The sequence below is a fragment of the Malaya genurostris genome, chromosome 2 (assembly GCF_030247185.1).
Source record: "Malaya genurostris strain Urasoe2022 chromosome 2, Malgen_1.1, whole genome shotgun sequence".
Lineage (NCBI taxonomy): Eukaryota > Metazoa > Arthropoda > Insecta > Diptera > Culicidae > Malaya > Malaya genurostris.
The window spans coordinates 118,276,285-118,297,771 of NC_080571.1; the positions used below are offsets into that span (position 1 = coordinate 118,276,285).

A 21,487-nucleotide genomic window follows, 5' to 3' on the forward strand; every position below is an offset into this window, starting at 1 on the left:
GTTATATTGAATTTGATTTGTAGAAGTATCAAAATCGGCCGATTATGAATGCCTCGAACATATAGTAGTCGCAGTGTTGTTGCTATCATTAGTTTTTTAATATGGTCATTATTATCATGATAATTATCATCGCCCTGTATTTACGGAATTGGAAGTCGGATCCGGATGAAATTGAACAGTTACTTCTAAGATAATGGAAGCTTCGTGTTAAATCAAGACTTGTGAAAATTGATTCTACCATTGCTGAGAAATCGAATCGAGTTCCTCTTTTAGAGTTTTCCTTCGCTACTTTTGGTGCTTCCGGAACAGAAAACGGAACACCAGTAGGACCGAATAAAGTTTATATATCCACCAACTAACAAGTTCAGCATACTAGAAGCATTTATCAGTGAGTTTTATGGGCCTATTTTTGCTATCTATATACTGGGGAAAAATACTTACGGAATTGATGGAATTTTTTACTTATCGCGCTGTAATTCCGGAACAGGAAGTTTACAAAGCTGTAGAAATCTTGATTAGTGAAAATCGGTTCAACCGTCTCCGAGAAAATCGAGTGCACATGTTTTCATTAATTTGCACATATTACCATGTAACTCCGAAACCGGAAGTCGGATCCAAATCAAATTCAATAGCAGGCTATGGTACTGTAATACCTTTTACGCTGGTTGCATGGATTGCTCCGGTTTTGCACTTTCGAGCAGAAGTGCAATTTTTTGACAGTGTTTCATTGTAATTTCTACTCGAAAGTGCAAAATCAGAACAATCTACACCACCAGTGTTTTTCAATGAAAAACGCCATAAATTTGTGAAAATCGGTTTAGCCATCTCTGAGAAAAATGAGTGCATATTTTTCCCATTTTTTTGGTGCATATTACCCTGTGTTTTCGCTTTCGGATCGGGATGATATGAAGCAGGCTATGGGATCATAAAACCCTACATTTGAATATAAATGCAAACATCGGTACAGCCATCTCCGAGAAAAGTGAGTGCATATTTTTTGTTACATACACACAACTATTTGCTCAGTTCGTCGAGCTGAGTCGAATGGTTTATGACATTCGGCTCCTCAACAGAGGCCAATTGAAAAGTCGGTTTTTTTTCAAGAGGAAATAAACTTAAACAACAGACAGCACAAGCATTTGTGTTAGTTTTGTTAATAATGATTATGAAGATGTTAAATTTATTACTCACTAAATATGCCATAGAGCTAAGAATTCATTGATTTGCTCTTAATTTTACTATCATATCATATTTACTACATACATACATTTAAAATTGCTCAAAATTCTTGGCGCTCATCGAATCTATGGCGTTATCGGAATTGGTTATAATTCTTATAGGAAACATGATGCAACCGTTCTACGGGGGATCGCAATATTTTATTACATTTTACATATAGGTGGCCATAAACCGTGGACTGAATGACATGTTCCATACGGTGTTCCGTGAAATTTCAGACCCCTGAACAGTCGGCCTGGTAACCGCTTTCCGTCCGTTCACTGGCGTCCCGAATAAAATAAAATGTTTCCAGCCATTTTCATTTACTTGTGAAATAACACGTTTATGGAATCAGATCAGAATCGACCTGAGGGAAATGCATCTAGGTACGCATGTGTTGAAGCAGCCAACCCCTGTTCGTAGTATTTTGTCTATCGATACGAAAGTATTTTTTCACAACGTGAGTGGCTTACGTTTCCATACATCAACAAGGAAGCACATCATCAACTAAATCTTTAGGCGGTTGTTGACCTTCCTAGCACGCGGAATCGAAGTCAGTGACTTCCAGTAGAAATAACAACATACAACCACGAACATACTGTCAGTGAGAAAATCCAAGGGAAAATTCTCACTACCAAACTGAACCACGTAGCAACGTGATCCTGGTGAACACGTCGAGGGTTCAAAGATCTTGGGGTTTCTTTTGTTTTTCTCCGTTTAAAGGGAAAGGCACAGCTTACTTCCTAGAGACACGTGTTGTTTCTACTCATCTTCTAAATCTTTTATTTCCTTCTCTGTGTCCACGTTTCTAGCTACGCAGGCCTACAGTTTATTGCTTGGGGTGTGCGTAGGATATATTCATAAGGAAAGGTGTTACAACGATTTTAAACATGTGCGCACAGTGAGAAAAGGAAACAAATTCGCTTGAAGGAGCACATTTTCCCTTTCAATGGCTCTCTGGACCGGCCTGTGCAGTTGCTGCAATCTCGAAACATCAATTCTTGGATGTGTGAATCGTTTTTTTTTTGTAATTTTGAAACAAGAGACGATTTTACTTTATAAATAAGAGACGATTTTACTTTATTAATTTACACTGGTTTGGACATCGGAAAAGACAATGTATCACCATCAGCTTTCTGTATGCGTTGTGGTTCATGTTGAACTGCCACTGTATTTGAAAATCGGAGAGAAAACGTAAGCAAATAATAAAACCGCATTTTATTTTGCTGCAAGAGAATTGCTTTTAGCCAAACCTGGATTCGTTTCCGGATATCAGTCGTTATATTACAAATAATAGGAACATGAATTCAAATTACCGTGCACTTAAACATTTTTACCATATTTATCAAATTCGGGGAAACCGAAGTTCACTTCAAATATTCATCCTGCCACAAGGATCGTAGCACTAGCAATACAATGGTTCTGTATGTTCAGAATCGCCGCGGAGTCTGTTGAAGCAAAATGATCAAACGTTACAAAAGGAATTGGCTTTACTTTAGCTTTGGAGTTCGGACCATTTGTGGGTTATTTCTATTTATATTATTAACAATATCACTGAAACTATTAATTATTTTGTTCCTTTATCATATCACGTTCGTTCAAATTTAGAACTAAAATTACTGATGTAGACACGATCGACTTTGAGACATTTTGAATGGTGAATTGAAATTTTGAACACTCATCATCCTACATTTTTTGAACCGAAAGTCAGAATAAAAAAAATTACAGCAAAAATCAATTAAATCTAAGTATGTGAGAACCAGTCTGAGAAATCGTAGTGAGTTCCGTTTTAGCGTTTTGTTTACTATTTCAAGAACTTCCGGAACCAGAAACCGGAAGCCAAACATGCCGATGCAGGTTCATTTGGCCATACACTAACAAAACTTACAAATTGTAATCGTTTTTATAACAGTTGCGATAAGTGTTTACGCTCTTTGCGTGACGATTTGGAATTTATAACACTCATCATACGATAATGCCTGAACCGGATATCAGATCTGAATAAAATTCAACAGTCGTCTATGGTTTCTTGGACTTTCATTTGAATCTAAGAGCAAATTCAGCAGCCATATGTTCCATATGGAAGCAAAAACTGGAACAAACGTATCCCCAGCAAGCCGTTCTAGTTTTATTTATTCGACCAGTTTTTCTGTCATATTTAAAACTGGTCTACGACGCCGTTCTATTTTTTGTATATTTGAAACACGAGTAAAACACTGCTGGGGCTGCCAGTTTTTCTTGTCATTAAATTCAGATTTAAATTTTGTAACTGACATAAATTATGCATCTAGAACTAGAACACTACTGAATATGCCCTAAGTTAGTGAAAATCGGTTCAGTCATATCTATTTAGGAATCACCTTTTGTAGCATAACCGGGGCTCAGTATAGTCGAAATGAGTTTGTTTGGTCATAAACCAACACGATATATGAAAAAGTTTGAAGTTATTTCAACAGGAAAACATTGTTAAATATTTTTGTTTGTAATTCAAATATAGAAAAAATTGAACGGCAGTGTATACCAGTTTAAATTTGACAGTAGAACTGCTCGAATAAATAAAACTAAATCGGCATACTGGGGAAACGTTTGTTTCAATTTCAGTTATATTATAGACCACCCATATGAATCTTGCAGCTGCTGAACTTTCTCTTATCGATCTTCTATATAAAACTTCTAGCTGCTGAATTTGTTCTAATAATTTTTATTTTTATTTTTATCATCCCACGGCATGCTTGGATTTACGTCATGTGTAACTCATTTTTTCTACGAGTGTACGTTTGGTAAAATCGTCATCGCCGAGAATAATTTGTGAACATTTTTTCGCTTATTTACTCATATCACCCTCTAGTTTTGGAACCGAAAGTCAGATTCGGAAATGTATAATATTCAGGTGCCTAAGAACATGTTCAGGAGGCATTTAGGGGTTAGCCAAATTGTGTGCTAGGGCACATAACCGTTTTCATTATTTTTACGTTTCGTCTTTGACTGATCAGTGCAGAGCAGTTCAAATTGAACTGCTTAGTGCTAAACTCGGTAGTTCAATTTGAACCGCTAAGCAGACATAAAGTTTCTGCTACTTACAGAACACTTTTTGTTTTGCAACGAAGTGCAATGTCTTAGCGGTTCAAATTGAACTGCCGAGTTTAGCACTAAGCAGTTCAATTTGCACTGATGAGTCAAAGACGAAACGTAAAAATAATGAAAACGGTTATGTGCCCTAGCACAAAATTTGGCTAACCCTTCGGCACGTCAGAAAAGACATTGCACTTCGTTGCAAAACAAAAAGTGTTCTGTAAGTAGCAGAAATTTTACGTCTGCTTAGCGGTTCGAATTGAACTGCCGAGTTTAGCACTAAGCAGTTCAATTTGAACTGCTCTGCACTGATAAGTCAAAGACGAAACGTAAAAATAATGATGTTCAGGAGTGTTCTAGTTTTAGATGCATAATTTATGTCAGTTTTAAAATTTAACATTTAACATTCAATTAAATAAGTGCTGATAATACCACCCATAAACACTTAAACTGCAAACAAAGCTTGAGAATAAGTTCTTTCCAATTCCGAAGGTGCGATGTGTAGTAAACACTAACGATCTTAACACCCAAACGCTCGGGTTGGGATTTTCATCGATTTTTTTTTTCAAAAATTTGTAACTACTGAATAAATTGACCGATCTTGATGCATTTGGTGTCAGAAAAACCGGGTATTCTTTAATTTCATTCTGCCTTAATCGGTGTTGATATGGTCCAAAAACACCGGTGTTATTCTAGATCGCCTTGGGGTAAGTCGATTTTGCCATTTGGGGTATTCTATCTAAAAAACTAAAAATGTATATGGGAACAGTTCTGGAACAATCTGAAATGTGCAAGATTTACTAAAACGCATCAATTTGAAAAAAATAATCATTTGGCCAACCATCGCAGAGGGTACTGGAACCGGTTACAAAACTTCTGAAAGACTTTTTTTGAAAAGACGCAAACAAAAAATCGATGAAAATCCAAACCCGAGCGTTTGAGTGTTAAAAGTCATTTTCAGTTTAGTTGAAAATGACTATTAACACGAGTGGGACGACATGGGTATTGGATTAAGATCTATACACGCAGCGACAGAATTAAAGAGGAAGAATGCTGAAGCAACTAATTTCATCGACGTAAATCACTACTAGAGTTATATTATATGAAATTCTCGTTGATATCAATGACGATGCTGACATCATACGCCACAACTAAGCGGAATAGACGTCGTCGTATAATTTACGATAGGGATTGAAGATCTGAAGACTGATTATTCATTTTATGGAACGACAGTCAATGATCTCGTGAATTGTTGAGTGAATGGTTTAAGTTAACTTTCAAACTTTAAATTAGTTCTCATAATCGTTTTCTTAAAGACAACCTGTTCCCTTTTTTAAAATTTTTCTCTAAAAACAAATGATAGTGCTTTTTAAACTCTCATCAGAAACCGTGTTAATTGCGAAAACCGTGTAAATAAAAACCGTGTTAATTCCGGAATCCGTGTAAAAAAAGCCGTGTATAAAAAAACCGTGCGAAAAAATACCGTGTAAAAAGAGACCTTAGTGTACCTTTAATTCGAATCTAAGATAGTGAAAATCGTTCTAGTCGTTTGAGTAAAATCAGAATAAGTTCCATATATTTATAAGCCTGTAATTTCGGAACCGGAAGTCGTATTCGAATCCAATTCGATGGGATTGTAAGACCTTTCATTTGAATCTAAGATGAAGAAAATTGGTCGAGCGGTCTCAAATAAAATCAAATGCACTTTTTCAAAATGTCGGATCCGGATAGCATTCAAAAACAGGCTGTGAGATTATACTGCCTTTCATTTCAATCTAAGTTTGAGAAAATGGGTTAAATGGTATCTGAGAAAATCAAGTGCACTGCTTTAATTTTTTAGTACATTTTACATCATTTCTCTCGAACCGGGAGGTTAATCTGGATAAAATTCAATAACAGACTGTGGGACTAAGATACCTTTCATTTGAATCTAAGTTTGTGTAAATCGGCCCAGCCATATCCGAGAAAATCGAGTGCGTATTTTGGTTACACACACAGGTATTTTGCGTACTAGATGAACTGAGTCGAATGGTATATGACATTCGGCTCCCCAACCTCGGCCCAAAAGTCGGTTTTCACATTGATTATATATTTTTTATGGCGTTTTCGTTTTTAATTTGCACTACACCGGTGCAGTGCTACACTAAGGCATGAATAAACGAACAAAAATTACGAAAACATAAACAGTAACCATTGACTACAATGAACGATTCCATTGCACAGAGCTACACCAAACTTCTGATGAGTGCTACACCAGTGGTATCGGTGCAGAAAAAGTGTAGCACTGGTGTAGTGCAATTGGCAAAAACGAACGGTTTCAGTGCAGCTTTCGCTACACCGGTGTAGTGCAATTTAAAAACGAAAACGACATTAGAAATTGTATCAAAGTTCAAGTATAGCCATCTAAGCAGCCCGGTTTTTACTTTTGTCACATACAAAACTATGCAATCACTGTGGAGAAACGAGTGTGAGAGGAAATTCTGTGCGATTTTTTTAGAAATACACAAGCGAGATATATTTGAATTATGAGTTTCCTCTGACTTATTTTAAAATGAATATAGAAGAATGATATAAATAAAATGGATAATATTACTAGAATCATACATGTTTCAATCATCATTCTGATTATCATTTCAAGAGATGTTCATTTTCTCTGTTTAATTATAGATGATAAAATGACCACTTTAACAGAACTGATTCAAATTTCCGTTTGTACATGAATAAAACCTGAATGTACATAATATTATATTTTAAGTCATGACAAAGACCAAGGATTCATCTATATCAACCGTCATCTGAAAAGTGACATTGTTTGATTTCCAAAATAACTACCTCCTTACCTCTGTTGTTGGGAGGCAGATTTCCAAGTATAATCAATCAGTGCAATGCAGGAAGCATCTATCTGAGGTTGTTTGAAAATTTCTTTGAATCTTCACCTCAACTGCAGCAGCCGACATCCGATTTTGATGAGAACGTTGGCGGCGACTTGGCTGTGTTCGCGTCATTACGCACGCCCATGCCATGTGGTCGATACTGCGCCTGGTTAGTTCTGAAGTCAATGTCAAGCAAGATGATGCGTTGAAATCGTCGGATGTGTGTATGTTGATGATTGAATGCACTAGGTATTGGACGCAGCGACCAAGCATCCATCGGAATGCAGGCAAGCAATATGGCTGCATAATGCAGCGTGGCTGAACAGAGGAACAAGACAAGACTGGTTTGCTATTTTTTTTGCTATTTCGCACTCAGACATGCCGCACCGGATGTATTTTTAAACATTGTGCTAAATTTCATTCTGTTGCTACATTTTCGGTCGAACTTAGGAAGAGTTGTTTAAAGCTTGATAACAATACGGCATCACTGTATCGTCGTGAACTCAGTGCAAACTCGTGGGCGGGTGAAGCAGACAAGCATAAATCAAAGCAACAATTACTTCCTTTTGCTTTGGGTGATCCATCGGAAGTCGTTGAGGCCACGTTTTTCTACATGAATCATGAGGGTCAACGACAGTAGACTTAGGGGAACCGGATTCGTCTTGGAATAATATACGTTTGAACTACATTTAGAAGAAATTATATTATGTTTTTATAATATATTTATCTTGCAGATTTATGATTTTTCTAAACATTGTTTCAATCGTTTTTTTGTTTTTTTTGCCCGAACTTACCATAATAAAGAATTTCTTCATAGCGACCTAATTTTGTTCTTTCAATCTGGTAAATATTTCATTATAAGTCAGCGGATTACGATGTGGTTTAAACCAATCCTCTCGTGTCGCCCCTGAAAAGCAATAATCATACACACTAATCTCAGATTTTGCTGTCCTTGTCGGTAAAATATGGTAAGCATTATAAGTGAACGATGTGGATATTTATTATCGATTCATTCCGGAAGTAGTGGAGTTATCAACGTTTTCTCAGAGAAGACTCCAACGATCTGAGAACTGTTTAAATTTGTAGGCTATGTTAGCTGACGCTCATACAAGACTCGATGAGAACAGTCCGTGTTGGCACTGCATTGGAGCTGCCAAAAAGGACATCTTCAACTAAAGGCAACCGTTTACCAACGGTAACTAGTGAGCGCAGTACTTCTGTTTCAAAAACACTTTCACCATCAAATCAACTCACAACTGCAATCAATGTACAACAAGGCTAAAGAAACTAACAACAAGCCCAAGACTGCCAACAACAATGAAAACAAAAAAAGAAGGGAAACTATTTATAAAAATACTTTTGACAGACGAACAGACATAAACTAAGAGCACAATTTACAAACAGTTTTGGCCCAAATTTAAAAGATTTTTTCCCGTTTTTGGCATCAGCCTAAGTTTGTAGAAATCGGTTCTGCTATCTCGAAGAAAATTGAGTGAGTTCATTTTTGAGAAAATAAAAAGAATTTGAGCCCAATTTAGAAGAATTTTTCCTTATCTTGTTTCATCGCTCTGAATCAAAGGGTTTTGGACACTATTTTCGGTACTTCCGATATCAGGAACAGAGCACCGATATATCAAAAATCAAGTTCAGTTCGAAAAAATCTTGTGATTTTACATCTTATAAGATGCACATAACTGCACGGAAAGACCGAAATCAGCATTTTTGCGAAAAAATTAGTTGATATTCTGATTTTAGTTAGTTATTTTTTGAGACAACTAAAAAAATCTTACTTTTGCTAATTTAAATTTTTTTATCCTCATTCCCTTAATAATAATAGAACATTTGTTGAAATGGCTATTTTTTTAGTTGAATTCACCAATTACACGTGCTGTCATTTCTTAGCTACGGCACACGTCATTTCGGTTCAACTAATTTTTCAGTTGAATTAGAGAAATAAAACGTTGTTTTCAACCAACATAAATAGTTAAATTGGTTTCTGCAATTTGCAGCTATATGGCGCTCTGTCACCGAAAACAAGTTCACACCGTAATTTCTACTAGCCACTAGATGGTACACTACTACCGAAAAAAAAATTCAGTTGCGGTTGTCTTTTCTATATTGGCAGGTATAAATACGACGTTGTATTGGAGAAAAGAACATAACAAAACAGAAACTTCTTTACGAAATATTTTCTTCTAAATCGCTGTTTTCTTCATTTGACTTCGCGAAATCGACTCTCTCACTGAAAACTTTGAGCACTCGGAAACAAAAACCGAATACAAGTAGTACACCGGACGGCGTAGCCCGGAAGGTTGTAAGATACAAAAACATCGTTTGACATATACAATTAGAGTGCAACATTCGAAACTCACTTCACTGTTCCGCGTAAAAACATTAGTACGCACAATCGCTTCAAATGCGCACAAATTCAGAATAAATCCACTTTCCACTAAGAGTTTACGTCATTTTTACATATCGGTTTAGAAATTTATATATATATATGGATATATCGTAACACATGCGAAAAACATCTAAACAATTTACAAGCAGTTTCAACAAGACTTTTAGCTTTTTAATAGATTGTTTTACTTTGACACTTTTCATGAGATTTTGGCTAATAAACTTGTTAATAAAACCCATTTCATTTTTGTTTTCTTTGTGCTGTCCTTCAGCATTGATGGTGATAGATAAATAGAAAAAAAATTTCTGATTTTAATAACAAAATTAGTTGTCAATGAGAACTTCGTGTTGGATTGAATTATTGCTGGTTTGTGTCCAGGGTATTCGCCAACTAAACACATTCTCTAAATATAAGAGTTTTTTTTAGTAAAATAAATTCTCAATTTTAACTAATTTTATAGTTATTTTGGAAATTTTGTTGTTGAAATCAACTAATTTAAAAACAGTAATACGAATTAGGCGCAGAGCTAATTTCGGTCGTTCCGTGTGGAGCGTCGTATTTCATACAAATTTATTTTCAAGAACATGTAAAATTGTGTGATTTGAAAATTACATGTCTTGAATTCGAATGAAATAAAAACAAAAGATCGATAGCAGCAGCGCGACTTGAACCGAGAAACATTAGATCACAAGCGCATCGGTTACTCGACTGGACCGCAGAGCTCATATCTGGTCATTGAATAATTGATAAATATAAATCCATACAGCGGCACTTGGTAGCCGAGTGCAAATTACACTCCGAACATGTATAATTCTGTGTGAGTGGAATATTGCGCCATTTAAAAAATTAAGTAGTTGTGAATTGTGTCGTTTGTAGAATTCTGTCACCTGAAAAATTCATTATTTTTTTCTGTGTAATTACATGACTAGTTCAAAGGATTTTATTAGTTCTTACATCGTCATGTATAGAAACACGTACCTAAAATAAATATTTCTCTATACATCATCATATAATTCCGGAACCGGGAGTCGTATTCGATTAAAATACATTAGTGTTCTATGGGTATGTGAAACCATTTGAATCTTGAACCAAGTTTGTGAATGGCTGAACTGACCATCTCGGAAAAAAATGAGTGCATATGTTTTGAATTTTTTTGTACATATTACCCGGTAATTCCGAAACTAGAAATCGGATCAGGATACAATTCAATAACGCTCTGAAAAAAACTGAACAAAAATTTCGCAGTGTTTTCGAAAGATCCAATTTAGACTCGAAGGAACTTGAAGGTGCTGTAATGTTATAATATTAATGTCGATATACCATGCGGAATGATTCGTGAACACTTGCTGGCAAAAACGAACAAATTGGTTGGCAAAACGAGAAAAAAAACATATGGTTAAAAGAACAATTTATTCCGCGTTTGGAGCTACGTAATCTAAACTATTCTGATGAATTAAATTTTAGAGAATTTTCGCTAGAGGTGTTTCTTGAAAAAACGTTTCGTTATTTTGTTAATTTGTACAGATAATTTGAATGAGGAAAATAGTAAACAAAATCAAAGGGTTTTGAAGGATGTTACAAAAAATGAAAAAAAAAAAAACGTTTCAATGTTGTTGTTCCCATTTTCATATAACGATTGTTTCATTTGATGAAAAGAACATCAGTCGGACTTTAAGAAAAACAGTTTTCAAATTCTATGTCTCTTCAGCGCATCCTTTGTCATTTGCGAAGCATCTTTACCAAATGTGAAATATAAAGTTGAAGTTACAAGATGTGTTCCAGCTAAGAGACAAAACAATGATTCGAAAGACATTTGTACAGTGATTCAACATTTGAAACAAAAGCATTTTACGGAAAAAGTCTCATATATGATTTTTTGGACTGCCTAAGTTAAGGAGTGTATCGAAAAGTAGTTAGCAACATTGATTATTGAATAAAAAAGCGAAAAAAAAACATATTTTGACATCAGTTTTCGATATATTGTAGAAAAATTACATTTTTATGCATTTCACTGATTATATTGAAGAAAATCCTTTGGACTTGACATTCTTCATTAAATTCTGCACAGTTACTTTTGTGACTTTCCTGGTGGCAGCTGTCCAGTTTTTTTTAACTCCTACATGTTTTGGGACACTGTACCTTCCTTCCGAAAGTGCCGCTTGACAATTGGCCGAAGATCCGGGCAGTTCGGTGGGTTGATGCCCTTTTCCACGAATTGTACATTATTTTTTGACAACCACTGTAGAACGGAGTTGGCGTAGTGGGCTGAAGCCAAATCCGGCCAGAAGAGAGGAGAAGCCTTATGCTTTCTGTACAGTGGCAGCATTCTCTTCTTCAAACATTCTTCCTCGTACACCTTGGCGTTAATTGTGCCCTTCGTGAAACCACAGGTACAAATTGCTTGCCAGACCAACACCTTCTGTCCAAACTGTCTCATGTCTCGAAAGGACAATGTATGGAACATTTGTAGAACTAATTTGATACTATTATTTTGCTGAAGAAAGTGTGTTGATACGTTAAGGCGTTTAAGAGTTATGCAATGTTTTTGAGTTTTTTAAGGTATTTTTAAAACTAGTTTAAATAAGTTAAAAAAATAACACCCTTCCAATTTTCTCCTAAATCTTTACTTATATTATGACCTTTCAGGAACCGCATAGGATACATTTTTATCGATCTGGCATCTAATGAATATTGATATTTGAAACTTGATTTGTTTTAGATGAAAAAACAATTATAACTTTTTACTGGTAGCTCATATGAAAAAGCTTGGTTGAGCAAAATTGTGTGCAATGATTAGTTCAACAACTCTTTTAATGACAACTTTTCGGTGGAACGTTTCACAAAAACGTTGGAACAAAAAAAGTGATATTTCAGAAGCCACACTACTTTCACTCGGGAAAATTGATGTAACTCGATAAAATGAAGAGCTAGAGAGGTGCTTTTTTCAGTAAAGTTGCTGGTAATAAAATTTCCTACAACTTTATTGTACAACAAAATCATTTTTGAGTACAGTTAAGAAAGTTAGATTTCAGATTTCAATTTGAATAAGGACTACCCTAGTAACTTTTTTCATCAAAAGGAGCGCCATTTGATTACAAACAACTTTTGTGAAAACACCAACTACAAAAAACTAATATTTAATAGTGAAAATATTTTTGTCACGGTAATTTCCCGTTTCGGACCATAGTGCATTGTATGAACGCAAGAGCCCATACAAAATTACTGGGCTGCTCGAAGCGCCTCTACAGGAGAATTGCTACTTGGTGATTGCTTTTTAAACAACCGTTGCATTTCTTACACATATTGAAATCTCTACTTGGATATCTGTTCTCTGTGGTTATAGTGACACGAAAGATCGAGATAATTGCACCAATTTTTATCAACCTTGAGCAAATGTGTTGAACGGAGATGGATCTAACTAATCGTTTTCCGAACAAAGCGAATTGCTTAAAGATTTCATGTTCAAATTCATTAAAATGTCAGTTTTTTTTTACTTAGCCTGTGTTTTTCCTCTAGATGTCACGTGTCTTGCTACTGACACAGAGAACAGATATCCAAGCTAGTAAAAACTTTATTTTAAAAAGCTGTGCAAAGCATAGAGAACCTTAGCGTACGATTTCACGTGCATGAATAACCATTGTATACAAGCTCGAACACAAGAGTCCATAAGCGATTGCTGGGCTGCTCGAAGCGACTCTGTAGGTGAATTGCTACTTGGTTTTCAGTTTGCCAAACAACCGTTAAATTTCTTACAAACATTGAATTGACTACTTGAATGTCTGTCCTCTGTGCTTTTGAATCGAACTGCATGTGTTAAACAATGTGTTTTTCATATGAAATTCATACAGAATCTTGTGGCAACGAAATATCTTATCGTGTTGATGTACATTCCAAGAGAATGTAACATGATTTCCATTGAAAATACACAGTTTTCACACCAATCTAATGAGTTAGATGAAATTTTCATGTTTTTTACATGTCGTGAAATTTTAAATGCAGATGATTCTAACGTGCAAATTTTTATTAGAGTATTGAGTTTCCTGAATCCTAAACGGAATCGCCAAATTACTTAATTTTGATTTTTTTCCACTTAACATCGGGGTTTCGTTCGAAAACTGAATTCTAGGTAAAAACCGAGTTTCGTGTTTTGATAAAACATTGTTTTTTAATGGGTAAAAACACCGTGCAAAAAAGATTTCTTGCGTCGTCACGTGACCATGGACGAAACATGGATACATCACTACACTCCAGAGTCACCGTGCAAAAAAGATTTCTTGCGTCGTCACGTGACCATGGACGAAACATGGATACATCACTACACTCCAGAGTCGAAGCGGCAGTCATATGAGTGGCGCACAGCTGGCGAAAGCCGTCCGAAGCGTCCGAAAACGCAGCAGTCAGCTGGCAAAGTCATGGCGTCAGTTTTTTGGGATACGCATGGCGTGATTTTCATTGACTACCTCGAAAAAGGTAAATCGATCAACAGTGATTGTTATATTGACTTACTGGTGCGTTTGAAGGAGGAAATCGCAAAAAAAACGACCGCACATGCAGAGAAAAAAAATCCTTTTTCATCAAGACAATGCACCCTGCCACAAGTCGATGAAAACAATGGCGAAATTAAACGAATTTGGCTTTGATCTGCTTCCCCACCCTCCATACACGTCAGATTTAGCTCCCAGTGACTACTGGCTCTTTGCTGATCTTAAAAAAATGCTCCAGGGAAAAAGATTTGGCTCAAATGAGGAGGTCATCGCTGAAACTGAAGCTTATTTTGAAGCGAAAGATAATTTTTTTTATAAACATGGTATTGAAAAATTGGAAAAACGTTGGAACCATTGTATCACCCTAAAAGGTGATTATGTTGATGAATAAAAAAAAAAATTTGCAAAAAAAATGTTGTTTCCATTGTTAGTCTAGGGACTTATTGATCCATGTGTTATTGACTCAATTTTTGGTTGAATGCGGCTTGCTTAATTTTATCTTATTGACCGAAAGTTTCGCTGTTGGGTGGTTTTGCTCTTTGTATTGAAAAAGAGAGTGAAAGAAAAGATTCAAAACATTCAAAAACTAAGTGAATAGAAGTCAAACCATTTGTAGTTTTTATTTTCCGAGTATATAAACCAAAGAGAGCTCAATTAGCGTAGACGTCATTATTAAATTTCATTCAAATTTCATCAATGGTGAACTATTTAATACCGTCACAGAGAACAAGTTATCAAAAATAATATTCTTAGGTTAAGTTTGCCAATTGATCAAATTACATACGTACTGCAACAAGCATCTTGTGACACAGCTGTGGAGAAAGTAGAAATGTGTTCGGGAGATTAATTGCACCTTCTTCTAGAAGGGGCGATATATTTAGAAGCAGTGCAATTTAAAAGTATACTGAAATGCATTTGTTGTGGGTATGAGAAGATCTTAATCAGAAGACAGTCTCGATTTACAATTGTCTGAATGTGTTGACATCTGGAAAATTGGGTGGAATTTTGTTAGCAATATAGTATAGTTATATTAAACTGAATGTTCACTATGCTAATTTGGTGGCTTTGGTCACAATAGGCCAGTTGTAAAACTCGAATATGAGCATTGTACATTCTTTTTAAACTACAATCACAATAACTTGGCTCACAGTTGCAATTAATTCTGATGGACATTAATAGCTACTTCAGGATGTATATTTTTGTCCTCATCTGCTGCGTGCGCATCTATACCAAAGGAACCATAGCGCATGCAATGGAACCAGTGGCGTTTTCTTGGGAAAACGAATAGGGAAATACACTAGGAAGAAAACCGTATGAGCCGCCTGATCGGAAGAACCCCCAGCAAAGATTTTTATGCACGCCGACGAAGGTAATTGTCGGCGGGAGAACGGTGAAGAGGTGTATGTATAGTGCGAATGACAAAATACTGAACCCTACGTATGGTCTAAGGTGCGACATGATGTGCATGGCTGGAAACCGTTTCCATCCATGTTGCAGGAATGTACGCATATAACGATGATGCTGTGCTGTTCGAATGCACGCTGAGATCGTTACTGAGGCTTGCCTAGATCGAGAGAGTTCCGCTGGGCCGTTATATAAGTGGCAGGAAAATTAACTATAAATGTACAGATGTATTTTCACTGATGACGACAGCCAACGGGGAGTTTATCGTTACTTCCCCTAGAGTATGTTCAACAAATTCTTGTGTTTTATCCTTATGTCTATTATTACTCTACCGTCTGGTGTTGCTATGATCTAAATTTATTTGCAAATGTGAGAAAAAACCAGTATGCTATTCTAACATTATAAAAAACATCGTTACTGTGTAATAATGCTACCTATAATTGTGAAAATATGTTGTTCGAAATTTCAATCTTTATACGTTGAACCTCAGAAAGATAATAAGACTGTTTGAAAATACATTCAGATCCCCGATTTAACTATGGCTGTTCAGATTACAATGTACTGGGAGTTTTTCGACGTTTAATGCGCAATTAAGATACACTAACAAATCTACGGTTTTTGAAATTATTATGGTTGTTATTTGTGCAACAAAAAATTTACGCGTAATTATTGTCGTTTCCAGATTTCCCTTTTTTTGCACTAAAATTACCCAATTAAGAAAGTTCTGTCTACAAGACGCATGAACCTCGTGTAAAAAAACTTTACTCACCCCTATTCTGTACTTCGATTGTATGAAAAACTCGATTGAAATAATACGATTCGAATTCAATCGTAATACAGAAGAGAGGTGACTGTATATTAAATGCTGGCGTGAAGAATAGCTATGAAAATATTGAATTTTTTCCAGCTAGAACTTTAAACGATAAAAAACGTATCTCGGATCAATCGGATATCAAACTACAGCGCAATCCAATTCTACCCTTCTATCACTTATTTTGTCTAGTGTCCGTGCCAAACCGTCTTTCTGACGAGCAACGGATGAACGCACACTTGTTGAAATTTACTATTACATAAATGTACGATTGTAATATTTTTCTTCATCTCTTTGCATTTTAAGGACAACTTATCTAAAGATGGATGATTCGATGGAAAAACTACTTAACGATTCGATCATTTCAACCATGTCAACCAACACCGACGACCTTGGATCTTCAGCCGGGGTTGACAATTTGAATTACGTTCCTGGAAACCCGGAAAGTGCGGAGTACGCAACCATTGTGAAAGACAGATTCGTTCCGGAGTTTCTCGTTGGAGAATGCAGCCGACCAATTGTTCCTAAGGCGGCGCGACCCGTTTCCATGTACGAACCGTGGATTGATACCAATACTTTTACCTCTCTACCAACGGAACTGATGCCTTTATCGACCAAAGTAGTAGATATCGATTTTGAATCAGATTTGTTAGCTCGCAAAGTTTGTTGGGAAGCGGAAGATGCTGACGATTTTATCACTACCCTGGACGAGTCTGCTATATTAGATATGGAATCATGTGATGATTTCCACGAAATATATACACAGCCTAATTCTAAATTGGTTGTATCGGCAGATATCCATCATCGATCCGAGCTGAATGACAATAAGTACGAGGAGATTGAAATTTATGCTACCGTGAAGAAAAAACCTCGCGAGAAACCTACCGCTCATGCTCAAACAGTTGACTGTCAAGTGATGATTACTTCCGGTGGACCGATAGAGAAATTTCCGAAAATAATGACTACTTCTTGCTATGGTGAATTACACTCGGCAAATACCATCAGCGCATGGCATGATTCCGGTTCCATAGTAAAAAGCAACGAAAATTTATTGGATTCACGTACATTTTCAATTGGAAATAACAACTCGATGAATAACTCAATTGTGGATGGTTTTTCTTCGATGGCAAGTTCTACCTGTGAAGCCAATTCCATGAACTCATCTATTGAAATTATGAAATTTTCAACCAATGAAAAGACACGTGTGAAATGGTGGGATGAGTTTACCGAAGAAACGGAAGCAGAACTGAAGGAAATAGCGGATAAAGGTTAGTAGCAAACTATCTTCTTGGAATTTCCAATGTTCTATATTTTTTGGGCTTTGGCACAGATAACAGATATACAGGCTTAAAGCCGGGTATAAATAAACGATATAAAAAAAGATATACAGGCTCGAACAAAAATTTTCAAAATCCTGTGTGAATGCCAAATTTGCTATACGCTGCACCCAAAATAGTGTCGCAACGCTCAATAAGTGTATTTCATACACAGTTCATATGTGAGCCTGTATATCTGTTTTCTGTGCTTTTGGCATGATATAGTTGTATTTAATTATGTTAAGCACCAAGAAACAGAATGCGACAAAAAGTTTTATCGCTGGACTATACAATTTTCTAAAGAAACAATAAACAATTGATGTCGGTATGCACTTAAGATGCATTCTTGATGTATAAAAAACTGCGATATCCACTTCCAGACCAACGTGTATAGATAAAATATATCAAACAAAAACGCAGACAGTTTAACGAGTTCAATAAACCAAAATCGCGAGACGGCTGTCGATGTTTTCGGAGTGCATTTTTAAAGACGAGAAAAATCTAAAAATACCATTTTTTGTGTTTAGCAGACAAAGTGCTAATGATCACCAACAATAATCTAGAGAAGCACTAAGACTTCTGTTTTGGCGTTAAAATGTAATTCTTTTCGTCGAGATTTAACAGTAAGCACCTGTCGATCAACAAACGTAAATTCACTTCATTGAAGTAAATAAGTATTAGGAAAGACCGAGGCAAAAACATTCAAAGGGCAAATACCCAAACCTACTGTTTCTTTAAAAGCATTCATTCAAATTACGCGCAAAACATCTACAGTCTTCGTTCTTCGTTGCTAATGCTGCTAGGTAAGCTTGTTTTTTATCTTTTATTTGAGTGAGGAAAATAGAAACCCAGAATGTTTTGTCGTTGAAAATTTTATATGATTTGTTTTTTATTTTTAAAGAAAAATTTGTTGGTCGAGGCAAATACGCCCACCTAACACATATATAAATGTTTACCTGCCTGAAGACTAGAGATGAGATTCGGAATCCACACATCGAAACCTAATGAAATTTGTCTGAATTCTAATATATTTTTCCAAAGTTGAAAAATTTTCGTCACTTTTCGTAGAACTAAAAATCGTTCAAAAAATTCGATAAATTTAATGTCTAATTTTTCTCAAACATTTTTGAAATTGTTAGTTTTGTTAAAGTGCCAAAGGATTCCACAATTCAGAAAATTACGAGAAAATTAGGTGAACTGGGATTCGCAGTGTCCATGAGTCGAGTTAAAAGAACGCATTAATCAGGAACATTTCAAATTTGAAGTTTATCTTTTAATTTTGAGTTTCGTAAAAAATGTCGACTAAAAAATAGGTAAACTCATTTCCGAGCTTTCGAGACTGCACTGTATAAAATACATGTAAATGATAAAATAATTTAACATCTTCATCAAGTAATAATAATCAAATACAGCTGAACATGCTCGGTTCCTTTGTTCTACTACACTGTTTCATCGTGTGTGTGTGTTTCACGTGCAGGGTAGTTTAATTATCAATACAATTTTCCGGATACGTGTTCGAGTCTACAAATTCGTTTCCCGTCTCTTCGGTAGCTTTTTTCGTGGTTTTAATTACACAGTTTTAATTGCATGTCATTTTTCAAATCTGTTTTGCTCGTTAGATACTGATCAAATTTATAAATAATGCACTTTACTTAAGAAATATTGTTTTATGCTATTTTCATGCGAGGTTCTTGAATTAATAAAGTGCGCGTATTCTCCCCGGCACACAGTAATCCCAATCATGCCAAAATACGTTTTTTTGATTTGGGGGTTAATAATGGAGCTTTCATGTCTTCAGAAGAATTGCTGTTTGCAATAGTGCGGTTCTTTTAATATAATCAAAGTTGTCATTTTTCCACCTACAAGTGAGTTAAAAAAGTTATTTAGCATACATTGTAGATCATGTTCAAACAAGAAAACATGCCAAAGACATGCACACTTTAAAATGAATTGGTGTCGAGATATAATGCATTGTTTATTAGAGACCCCCAAAATCAAGTTTTTCTATCATAACTTTTTTCAATGAATTTATAGAATTTTCGGATGTTCTACAATTATATTTTAATTATCAAAATACATATTTTTTTCACAAACTAAAATGTCTTTGAACAATTTATTTACAAAATACTACACATTCAAGTATCAATATCTCGAAAATGTGGAAATATGTGGAACCAATTTCAACCAAGTGATCAGATAATTATCAGAAAAATTATTAGTCAAAGCTTAAATTCGCTTTAATTTATATGAAAACACACTTTTGAAAAAGCATGTCCCAACATTCCCCAATATTAACTCTGCACCCTAAATTCAATATTTGTCAAAGTAAGCGAGAAAATAGGAACAGTTGAAAACTTAAAACAAAAGCAAAAAGAATTTCCTGAGGTAGACAAAGTTTTCAATGTTTTGTATTTCATTTTTGTTTGTAAGGAACACTGTATCAGGAGACCGCTCGGTTCTTGTTTATTTAGTTTTTTTCTGCTCCTATTTCCTCGCTCACTTTGATTTTTTTTGTGGGACCACTGTTCGGTCGTGGGTGCGGTTTGCCGAGGGTATACCTGGTCATATTCGCCACTACTTCAATTTATTTATTGTAACTATAAAAAAAATGATAGATGTTTTATTCCTTAGGAAAAATACTAGCGGGTGATAGAAGTTGTTATTCTAGAATCATTACCTTTCTATTGAGAAATAAATTAAAATATTCGCAATTCGTACAGATCACTATTGAGCTTCTCTCAGATCGCTTTTTTTATGCTTAAGTTATCAGTGTAAAATTTTATTATATTGTTACAACCTAGATAATTAACAAACATAAATAGTTTTAGTAAAATAGCATTCAATAAATTCAAATTCTTCTAGATCCTTCTACCGTTTTCAAAGTGTAAATTGATCAACAAAAGCGAAGTAAAAAGTCTAAAAATATTTTAAACTGGGCTCAAAACTATTCCACTCAAGTGTCATTGTCAGTAGACGGCCAATCAAACCAGGTATCCTGGTTTAGGAAGCACCGGAAAAAGTGTTCATACATTCCAAAATGGTTCTCTCTCGCTTTTCTCAGAGATGCCAGAATCGATATTCACAATCATAGGTTCAAGTGGAATCAGAGCCGGTGAAACATATTAAGCCCAGGTGGGTAATTATTCGTACCGGGGAGAACGACTCACTATTTTGAAGTATTATTTAGTCGATTTTTAAATAATATTCTGTTTCGATATAACTTTGCATAAGACGCGTAAATTCGATATTTTGTTGTAAAACAAAGTTGTGCATTTAAGGGTTGCATACAATATCAAACTACAAAGTTTCCGCAATATATATTTGGAATATTAAGTCAGCAGTCTTTTAGGTTCCGTATTAACTTATTTGTGTTTGCAAATTTTCGAAATTATTTCTTTGAGAATTTTGGTTACCCTGATCGTTTAGTTGGTCGGGGTTGATGGTGAAAGATGTCTCGCATGAATCGAAAGCAATGTCTTGGAATTACATTCCTTCTGTGGAATTTGGCCGTCGGGGTTCGAACATATGACAACTGGTTTATAAGACCAGCGCCGTATGCATTGAACCGCAAACCCGAGCGAATCGAACGGTGCACAAAACAAATCCAGCCGCTGCTATGTATAGCATAACGAACACTCAGATTAAAAACAAAGCTTTGTGGTATTCTGATTTTAACGTGACCAAATTAAACAGTCATCCGGAAAAAATGTGAGCAAGTTTTGATAAATGTTATGGATGAACACAAAATCAAAGTCCGACTGAACTGGAAGTGAGTTTATGATCGAATGCGAAAATCTGGACATGAAAAAGATCTTTTTCAAATAGGTGCCTCGTTCGCTCACAATCTTTTCAAAGCAACAACGCATCAACAATCCAGAGAACTGGTCAGCACTGTTTAGTCACAATAA

General features: G+C 35.5%; 1 protein-coding gene across 3 annotated transcripts in view; it reads left to right on the forward strand.

The window, feature by feature from the left end:
• Positions 1-21,487, forward strand: part of LOC131433055 (protein TANC2) — a 199,318-nt gene that overhangs the window by 13,586 nt on the left and 164,245 nt on the right. For all 3 annotated transcript variants that reach the window (XM_058599800.1, XM_058599798.1, XM_058599801.1), the window contains exon 2: positions 16,570-17,531. In XM_058599800.1, the coding sequence (XP_058455783.1) occupies positions 16,586-17,531 (946 nt within the window). In that variant the 5' untranslated portion in view covers positions 16,570-16,585. The remainder of the gene's footprint in view (positions 1-16,569; positions 17,532-21,487) is intronic.